Source organism: Lynx rufus, unplaced genomic scaffold (assembly GCF_022079265.1).
Source record: "Lynx rufus isolate CCGP_SWC_20201006 ecotype Redwood Valley unplaced genomic scaffold, mLynRuf1.p SCAF_6, whole genome shotgun sequence".
NCBI lineage: Eukaryota > Metazoa > Chordata > Mammalia > Carnivora > Felidae > Lynx > Lynx rufus.
Genome location: NW_025814878.1, coordinates 146,000,944 through 146,011,315, shown reverse-complemented (window position 1 = coordinate 146,011,315; position 10,372 = coordinate 146,000,944). Strand labels below are relative to the sequence as shown.

The 10,372-nt window shown below is 39.2% G+C and overlaps 1 protein-coding gene across 1 annotated transcript; it reads right to left on the bottom strand.

Moving 5' to 3' along the window:
- Nucleotides 1–7,583: 7,583 nt before the first annotated feature.
- LOC124528204 (olfactory receptor 14J1) lies at nt 7,584–8,549 on the bottom strand. The gene has a single exon (XM_047101661.1). It carries the CDS (start codon nt 8,547–8,549, stop codon nt 7,584–7,586), a length of 966 nt encoding a protein of 321 aa, XP_046957617.1.
- Between the last annotated feature and the right edge of the window lie 1,823 nt (nt 8,550–10,372).

Genomic DNA, 10,372 nt, shown 5'->3' with positions numbered 1-10,372 from the left:
GGTGTTGTTAAGGCTGCGAAGGGGAAAGGGTGGGATGCCATTGTCTGCCCACCGAGTGGTAGGGGGATAAAGATGGCCACAGGGACTGCAGTGGGCAGGTGGAGTTTGGGGGTTGGAGGCAGGAAGGGAAAGAGGCAGGAGGTGTCTGGAGGGAGCCTCACTTGAGGTGATAGCATCAGGAGAGGGTAATGATGGGAGGCATGAGGCTACAGCACCCTATATTCCCAGGCAGTCTCCCGTCCATGTTCAGGCTTGGGTAGCCAAAGTATCTGGGAGAAAAGCCACATGGACCATTTTCTGTGCTGAACCTGCCCTTCCTGCCCTTCTCTTACTCTGTCATTCATTGCTCAACCCGAGCCCTACCTAAACACTGGTCACATGTCTGGCTTCTGCTCTGTGGACGGCACTAAGAGGGTGCAACCACAGCTTCAGCTTTGCAGTGACCAGTGCAGGTGCCGGCCAGCCCTGCCTCTGATACGGCGTCTGGCACAGCATTACTGTGAGGGGGCCACAGATTCACTTAGGGCTGGGAACTGAGGCTCAAAGGCCTTAGCCAAGCCACCTGATTCTTACAAGCCACTTCTAGACTGTGATAGAATTTATATAGAAAACACACACAAAATCAGCTATTACTCTTGGAATTATTAGAAATTAAGCGAGTGGCTAGATTTAAGTTTAAAGTGTAAGAATCAGTGTATTCCTCCTTAACAGTTATATTTCCTAAATTTCTTAGTTGTAACACACAGAGCCAGTCCTGGCTATACTTAGCTATGTCCCAGAGTCCCCCTGATAATCCAGTGTGGGGACAGGAGCCCAGGCAGTGAGGGGGATGGCACAGTGTTGGCTCTGCAGGGCTGGGACACATGTGCCCTGTGGGATCTGGGACAGATTCCAGACTCCATCACTCTCCCCAAAGTGGGCGTTTGGCCACCAGCCTCTCCAGAGCCACAAGCCACATGGCACCTGCTTCTTCAGGCTGAGGTCTCAGGCTGGACAGTCTAACCTTAGAACTTAGGTCCTGTGCCTGCATCCAAGCCATGAGGAATACCCGGAAAGTGAGTGTTTGTCCTCTGCCTTGGGAGATAGCAGTAGTGACATGGGAATCCCTGCAATCCGTGGTAGCGTTCGGTGATGCTTGGTGTCCGCGGTGCATGTCTGACATGAATAGACCGTGAGCCAGGCTTGTAGCAACCACACAAATACAAAATCATAAAGCCAGTCAACTGAAAAATGTGGGTTACTTTCATGAAGAGAATCAGCAAAATTTTCTTCAGTGTAAACAATAAACCTGTAATATTTCTTGGTAAAAAGAAACTATTGCAGAGCATTATTCCAAAATTAGTCTACAAATTATGAATCATTGAATGACTTCAAAGACAAATGCAATGCTTATTGAAATGAATTAACAGGTTCAAAACAAGAATACAATGTAATAAAAATACCTTATAGATAAAAGAAGGACTCTATGGCCCAAATTATGACAGTGAATGATAATGCAGTATTACTTAACTAGCAGAAGTATATAAATACAGATTAATAAAAAATATTTGAAAGCATAGGAAAAGAGATAAAAATTGATATTTTCTGGGTGCCTGGGTGGCTCAGCCGGTTAGGCATCCGACTCTTGATTTTGGCCCAGGTCATGATCTCATGGTTGGTGAGTTTGAGCCCCACATTGGGCTCTGCTCTGACAGTGTAGAGCCTGCTTGGGATTCTCTCTCCTTCGCTCTCTGCCCCTCCCCCACTTTTGTGCATGTGCGCGCTCTCTCTCTCTCAAAATAAATAAACCTAAAAAAAATAATATGTCCTTTTTGTAACTAGGTAGCATCATTAATAAAATAAGTCAATGAAAGAAAATTTCATAAATTGTGTTAACATATTTGGTGTACAACTTAAAAGGAAAAAATATAGTTTAGGGGCACCTGGGTGGCTCAGTCTGTTGAGCATCTGATTCTTGATTTTGGCTCAGGTCATGATCCCAGGGTTGTGGAATAGAGTCCCACATCAGGTTCTGCACTGATGGCACATGGCCTGCTTGGGATTCTCTCTCTCCCTCTCTCTCTGCCCCTTCTCCACCTGCACACGTGTTCTCTCTCTCTAAAATATATATTTTATAGAGATTATAAAAAATATGATGTATTTAATATATATTTTATTTTATATATAAATATATTATATAAATATAATATAATGTTTAATATATAATATAGGATATAATATAAATATATATCATTTATATGTTATATATTATGTTATATATAATATATTATATATTAAATTGTTATATATTACATAATATATAATAACATGTAAACTCTCTCCCTCTCTCTCTCTATATATATATATATAGAGAGAGAGACACACACACACACATATATATATATATATATAATCTAATATATAGACAGATAGTTTACACATTACTGAAGATGGATTGAATAGTCTAATATTTGAGGAGAAAAAATATTGGATTAGTAGTCATTGAAGGCTATCTCTTACTAACCTAGACAAGTTTTGTTGCTACATTTAAAAACTCATATTCACCTTATTTGATATAATATTTGCAAAGAAATACACCTGGAAAAAATGGACTTAAAGAGGGGACCGAGAAAGTGGCTGTTGCCATCATAAAACACAGAATACTCATGTGTGTAAGAGTTTACACAATTAATAAAGCGTAAAATGTTGAAAATTAACACGGATAATATGGAGAAGGAAACATGATAAACATGTTTAATCTCTTGATTAAGTAAATCTCTTGATCTGTTGCAACTTTTAAAAAATAATGAAGGTAAAATATCACTGCTATAAAAATTAAAAAAATTAAGGATCCCCACAATATCCCATGCTGTATAGATCTTATGCACTTTTGTAGATACATGATATCTTTTTATCAATGACAAAAAGACCAAAAATCCACTTAAAAATGGGCAAAAGATTTGAACAAACGCTTCCAAGTTCAAGATACATAATGCGTAAGTGGCTGAGAAGCCCATGAAAAAATGCTCAACCTCATTAGTTATTAAGGAAACACATTAAAACCATATTGATATGCTACTAAATGCATATTTTATTTTACTTTTTAATGCATATTTTAAAAGCTAAAAACCTAAAGAGAATGGCAATACTAATGTTGGTGTGAACATAGAGCAACTGGAACACTCACACACTGCTGGCATGTTTTATCTGGGGAATGTAATACAGCACAGTATTCTGGAAATCTGTGACAATTTTTTTGTAAAATTTAGCAAGCATGTACATTATGAATTCAGCCATTGCACTCCTAAATATTTACTCAGAATTAAATATGAGTGTGAAAAAACTTATAGAAATATTTATAAAAGCTTTATTTATGTACTCCAAACTGCAACTGATACCCCAGACCCAATTGCTCATGGATTGTGGATGAATAACAAAGCATAGTAGCATATCTATTTCACAGAACACAGCCCAGAACTCAACTAGATGGATAAATCACAAGACCATTATGCTCAGCAAAAGAGGCTTAACGTCAAAGAGTGCATATGATTTCACTTGCAAAAATTCTAGAAAATGCAAACAAATGTTTAATACATTTAATACATGTTAAATACCAATGTTTAATGACAAAAAGTGGATTAGTGACTTCTTGCAGTAGAGGGCAGAAGGAGGAAGGACTCCAGATACACAAGAATCTTTTTGGGGTGATGGAAATGTTCTGTATCTTGATTGTGGGTGTTGTCAGTGTTCATTGATTTATACACTTGAAGTGTAATAACCTTCATATAAATTTTACCATAAAAAAGTTGATGAAAAATGTAAAAAAGAATCAAAGTGTATTGTATTCAAAATTGAAGTTGTATTGTAATCAAAATAGAAGATTTGTAGGAATCAGTTATGAGTCTCCTCCAGTGCACCAGCCCAGGATAATGTTACCCGGGCCAAAAAGATGTCCACAGACACAGAAGATGTGATCAGTAGCATTTTGGTGCAGTATGGGGCCTGAGTAAAAGGGAATATTCAGTGATCTGAATTGAGCAATAAGGTAGGCAAAAGAGCTATTTATGGAGAGAAAAAATGAAGAATAAAGAAAAAATGAATAAGTGAACAAAAGTAAATTGGACAAACTGCCAGTGCTAACCTGATTATTGATTAACCTTATCATAATATCAATAATCTTCATGTCAGTTATCTGTAACCATTTTCTTTTCTTCTTGATTGGCAGTCTCTGGGTGGTTTATCTCATTTACATGGGGACATTCTTTACAAATAATGAATTCCTCATCTGAGAGTTTGGTTGAGGTCCCAGGAATATTTTTCCTCTTAAATCTAGCTCAAAATGATCTCATTCAAAAAATATGAAATTCTACAAATAATAATTATTTTTGTTTGATACCATTTCTTCTCTTTCCCTTGAGAAGTAAAAAAAAAAAATCCTCTGTAAGAAAAAAGACATTCCACATAAGTAAATTTAATTAAATAAAATTAATAATTATTAAATCAAATTAAATTTAAAAAATAAATATTTAAAAAATTTTAAAAAACATTTATTCATTTCTGAGAGACAGAATGTGAGCAAAAGAGGAGCAGAGAGAGAGCAGAATCCGAGGCAGGCTCCAGGCTCTGAGCTGTCAACACGGAGTCCAGTGCAGGGCTTGAACCCACCAACTGTGAGATCATTACCTGCACTGAAGTCAGACGCTCAACTGACTGAGCCACCCTGGTGACCTATAAATTTTAAATATTATTTAAATAAAATTTTAAAGCAATAAATATTTTCTGTGAGAATAAAAACCACTCTATGAAATTGAATACATAGAATTATGTACATAGAAGTACATAGAATATGTACATAAATACATAGAAGTTTCTCTGCTTTAGAGGAGATAAAGCAGAAGACCAGTGGACATCCAAGGAGATTCAATGATGTATTGAACACATGCAGGAGGTGGGAGAGTAAAGAGGCAATTCTACTGCTAGACGTGTAGCCTGAGGAATTCATTACATATGTATAAAAGACATGCCTGGATGAAGATATTCACCAATGTGTTGTTTAGAATAATGACAAAAAGAAACATTTTCAAAAGGGGATGGGTTAAATACAGCACACAGCCATTGAAATGATTTTACGTATTTCTCTAGAATGATGTTATTTCATAATGGGAATTTATCAACGGTATGTAAAGTGGTATTACAGTACAATATAATGTTCACACATGTATACACATAAATAGAAAAATGTCCAGGGGCGTCTGGGTGGCTCAGTCGGTTGGGCGTCAGACTTCGGCTCAGGTCGCGATCTCGCCGTCCTTGAGTTCGAGCCCCGCCTCGGGCTCTGTGCTGACTGCTCAGAGCCTGGAGCCTGTTTTGGATTCTGTGTCTCCCTCTCTCTCTGACCCTCCCCCGTTCATGCTCTGTCTCTCTCTGTCTCAAAAATAAATAAATGTTAAAGAAAAAAAAATTTTTTAAATGTCTAGGGGCACCTGGGTGGCCCAGTCGGTTAAGCATCTGATTTCAGCTCAGGTCATGATCTCGTGGTTCATGAGTTCAAGCCCCACATCAGACTCTCTGCTGTCAGTGCAGACAGCCGACTTTGGATCCTCTGCCTCCCTCTCTCTCTGTCCTTCCCCTGCTCTCTCTCTTTCAAAAATTAAAAAAAAAACATTAAAAAAAGAAAAATATCTAGAAGTATAGTCATAGATAATACAATATCCATTCCAATGGGTTGATGGTTTACTTTAAAATTTTTCTTTGTTCTCATTATGGAATTATTTACAAATAATATGCAACCTGTTTAAACTATATATATATATATATATACACACACACATATTAATGCACATCTAGAGATAGAGGAACCACTGTGGACCAAGCTTTAAGACTGCAAAATATGACGCTGAGAGAGATTTTGTCCTCAATTTCAGCTTCATACTTGAAGAGAAATAAAATGCATGACCTTTAAAAACAAACAACAAAACAATCTTCATGTGTGTACATGCATGTGTAGGTTACTATGGACAGAAGCATTAATCCAAACAGCCATGTAAAAAACATTCCCCATTATTCAGCAATCGCTCATCCCCACTGTTCTCAGTGTACTTTAGTTCACTTCACCAAACCTGGGAACCAGTGCAGTATTGTCCTCTTGTGATTTATGAGCCCTTCATGGAGAAGGTCACACAGCCTCCTACCCCAGAAGGAGTCAGACCTTGGACCCACAAGGCCTGGGACTCATGCTTATAGGTTGGAGCTGTTCCCGTTCCTCATCCTTGTTGTGTTTCATGGACCCGGGAGGCCTCCCTGCCTTACTCTGTAAAAACATCTTGTCAAGCTCTTCTATGGATCAGAATAAGAAATACATTAATGCAAACATCTCTAGTAATGGAAAAGCAGTACTGAATTACAGTACTATGTGCTTCTGTTTCTGTTTATACACATAGACACACATGCTGGGAAGCATTTGCAAGTAGATGCAAATGAACAAGCTTTGAGTCAGACTAATATTAGTTTCAATCACAGCTTTACTACCCTTTTTTTAAATGTTTATTTTTTTTGAAAGTCTTTTTTTTTTTCATGTTTATTTATTTCTGAGACAGAGAGAGACAGAGCATGAGTGGGGGAGGGGCAGAGAGAGAGGGAGACACTGAATCAGAAGCAGGCTCCAGGCTCCGAGCTGTCAGCACACAGCCCGACACAGGGCTTGAACTCATGGACCGCAAGATCATGATCTGAGCCGAAGTTGGACGCTCAACTGACTGAGCCACCCAGGTGCCCCAATGTTTATTTATTTATTTTTTTTTTGAGAGACAGAGTGAATGTGTGCATGACGGAGAGAGAGAGAGAAAGAGAGAGAGAGCAGGGGAGGGGCAGAGAGGGGACAGAGGATCTGAAGTGGGTTCTGCACTGAAAGCAGTGAGCCTGATGCGGGTCTCAAACTCACCAACCATGAGATCATGACCTGAGCCAAACTCAGATGCTTACCTGACTGAGCCCCCCAGGCACCCACAGCTTTATCACTTTTTATTTGAGAAGTCTCAAGAAACCAATCTTTTCTAAATTTAGTGTCCTAATTGATCGAATGGGGACAATGTATCATAGCTAGAAGAGTTGTCTAAAGGAGTTAAAAGAAACCCATGTATAATGAAACCGACATTTATTAGGGACTGAAAATATTGTAGGAAAAGCTATTGAAAAGCTTACTAGGAAGGGGAATTAATGTAGAAACTTGACAGAGGCAAGAAACTTGGAGGCACACCAGCAAGCACACATGTACACCAAGAACTATACCAGGAACGTGCCCCCATAAACACAGTCAGCCTATGTGCCAGCAGTCTGGAGCCTATCTGTTAGAAATCACCTTCAGATGATGCCAGCCAGGCCCTAAACTCATTGCCCTTTCTGTTTTATTTCAGAAAAAAAATCCTAAAAGATGCCTTAAAATAACACTTGAATTGGAGGAAGGAAGGCCACTATCCTGAGAAGCATAATATCTTACTCAGATTTTGAGCAGAATATGAAGAATAGAAACATTGGAAGGGTGGAAATCAGACTTACTCTTTTACAATCTGAAACCTAATGACAATAACTTTTATTTGTATTGTTCTTTAGAATTTAAAAATGGCCTTTAAATACATCTTTCTTGGGGAAACTTCTCCTTTTGACAGCACCTTCCTCAGAGCGGCCTTCATGGCTTCATTGCGTAAACTGTAGATAACCGGATTGAGTGTGGGTGGTATCACTGTGTAAAATATGGAAAACATGAGGTCCATAGCTGATTGGGAGTCAGAAGGGGGCCGCAGAAACTCAAAACCTGCTGTGGAGAGGAAGAAGGTGACTACAAACAGGTGTGGTAGGCAGGTGGCGAAGACCTTGGTCCGGCCCTCTGCTGATGGGATCCTCAGCACGGCAGAGAAGATGTGGACATAGGAGAGCACGATGGACACCAGGCAGATGAATGCTGCTGAAGTTGTGAAGGCAGCCACTGCAATCTCATTGACGAATTCATGAGAACAAGCTAGTTTCAGCATCTGAGGAATGTCACAGAAGAACTGGTAAATGACTCTCTCCCCACAGAGAGGTATGGAGAAGTTCACAGCAGTATGCATGAGCCCAGAGAAGCCCCCAGCAAGCCACACAGCTGCCACGGCGTGCCTACAAGTGCAGGGGTCCATAATGGTCTCATACTGCAGGGGCCGACAGATGGCGACATACCGGTCGTAAGACATCACAGTGAGGATGGCCACTTCTGATGAGGCCAGAGCTATGAAGAAGAAAACCTGAAGGATGCACTGACCAAGTGAAATGTAACCGCTGTTCGTAAGTGAATTTGCAATGGACTGAGGCACTGTGACAGAGATGAAACAGAGGTCCAGGACAGAGAGGTGCTTCAAAAAGTAATACATGGGGGACTGAAGGCGATGGTCCAACGTGGTCACGGTGATGATGAGGAGGTTTCCTGTCAAGGCCATCAGGTATGTCACCAAAAACAGCAATGCATATAAAATCTGAAGCTTTCGGTTTTCAGAAAACCCCATGAGGAGGAATCCACTCATGGAGGTCAAATTGGCCATGGTCACACTGAGCGTAGCAAGTATGACTGTCCAGGAAGCCAAACAACAGTAGAAAGAATGTATCATATTTAGTATATCTCCATGTCAGGTTAACAGTGCACCCAACATAGACCTACCGAAATCAAGACAAATGTATACCCGTAGTGATTAGGTAACACTTCATTTAGAAAAACCTTTACTACAGATACCATATGTTTTCACTCTTATGTGGATCCTGAGAAACTTAACAGAAACCCATGGGGGAGGGGAAGAAAAAAAAAGAGGTTAGAGTGGGAGAGAGCTAAAGCGTAAGAGACTCTTAAAAACTGAGAACAAACTGAGGGTTGATGGGGGGGTGGGAGGGAGGGGAGGGTAGGTGATGGGCATTGAAGAGAACATCTTTTGGGATGAGCACTGGGTGTTGTATGGAAACCAATTTGACTATAAATTTCATATATTAAAAAAAAGAAAAACCTTTACTTATTATTCAGAAACAGAAGCTCTAAGGGTGACCAATGGCGTCACATAGCTTGAAAAAAGTCATCAGAATTTTCTGTAGCAGAGTTTGGATTGTTAAAGGTGTGAAACTGACAGAGAGGATGAAATCTTTCCACTCAACATAGTCATTGAAGATTGTACTAGTATTATTGCATCTTATTATGATACCTTAGTATTACAGTAAGGTAGTAACATTTCTTTTGTTAACCATTTAAAATTAAATTGTTGGTACCACCTTGTAAGTGGATCTAAGAACAGACCAGAGGCAAACGTAGGGGAGCTGTTCACTCTAAAAACAGTCATATTCCTTGCCTCTGAAAGGCTCTCAACATTTTTAAAATATGAAACTTGGTTGGAATGAACTTCCCAGAGCAAGCTCAAACAGTGAAATAAACCTCAAAATTGTCACATGCAGATGCCACTGAAACTAAGCGTTGAATTCTGAGGTTTGGAACTTGATAGATATCACAACTGTCTGGTGGTGCCTTGTCCTTTTAATTTTTAAAACCTTAGGATGATTTGGATTTGAATATGTCCAATCAGGTTCATGTGAACAAATAATGAGGTTTTCTAAAAAATATTGAGTTCTGGGGCAGTGGGTGGCTCAGTCGTTTAAGCGCCTGGTTCTTGATCTCGGCTCAGGTCATGATCTCACAGTTTGTGAGTTTGAGCCCCGCATAGGGCTACACTCTGTCAGTGAGGAACCTGCTTGGGATTCTCTCTCTCTTCCTCTGTCTCTATTCCTCCCCTGCTCACAATCTCTCGCTGTCTCTCTCTGAATGAATAGATAACTTAAAAAAATTTGAAGAAGTATTTAGTTCTTACTACATTGTAGGCAGAATGCTAGATAATAGAGTATATGCCTTTCCAGTATTATCTCTATTGTGACTTCTCCAACAAGAGTAAACATTTACTTTTCTTTTTCTCCAGGACATGAAATATATTAGCTAGTGAGTGCCCATTTCTAAAAATAATGAATCAAACAAACAAAACCTTAATACCACATATAACATAATTGTTAGGGGGATTGGCTGGTGTCACGTTTTATGTTAAAGGTGATACTGTAGAATCATAAAGCCATTCTGTGTATCAGAGTTTACTCCACTGATTTCTACTTCTTTTTAAAAATCTGTGGATTTGTTGAAAGGCCAATTCACTTTCAGTGAGTTTCTTGGTCAAGAAGGCAATTTCTTCACCATCTCTGTCCATTTCTCCACCTTTGATAATGGTACCTAACACGGAAGCACTAAGTAAATATTTAACTGGGTATATACTTGATTGATTTCAATTCTATACAGTTTATCAAGTTGCTTGAATTAGTCCATCAGATACTGTGGTTTATTACA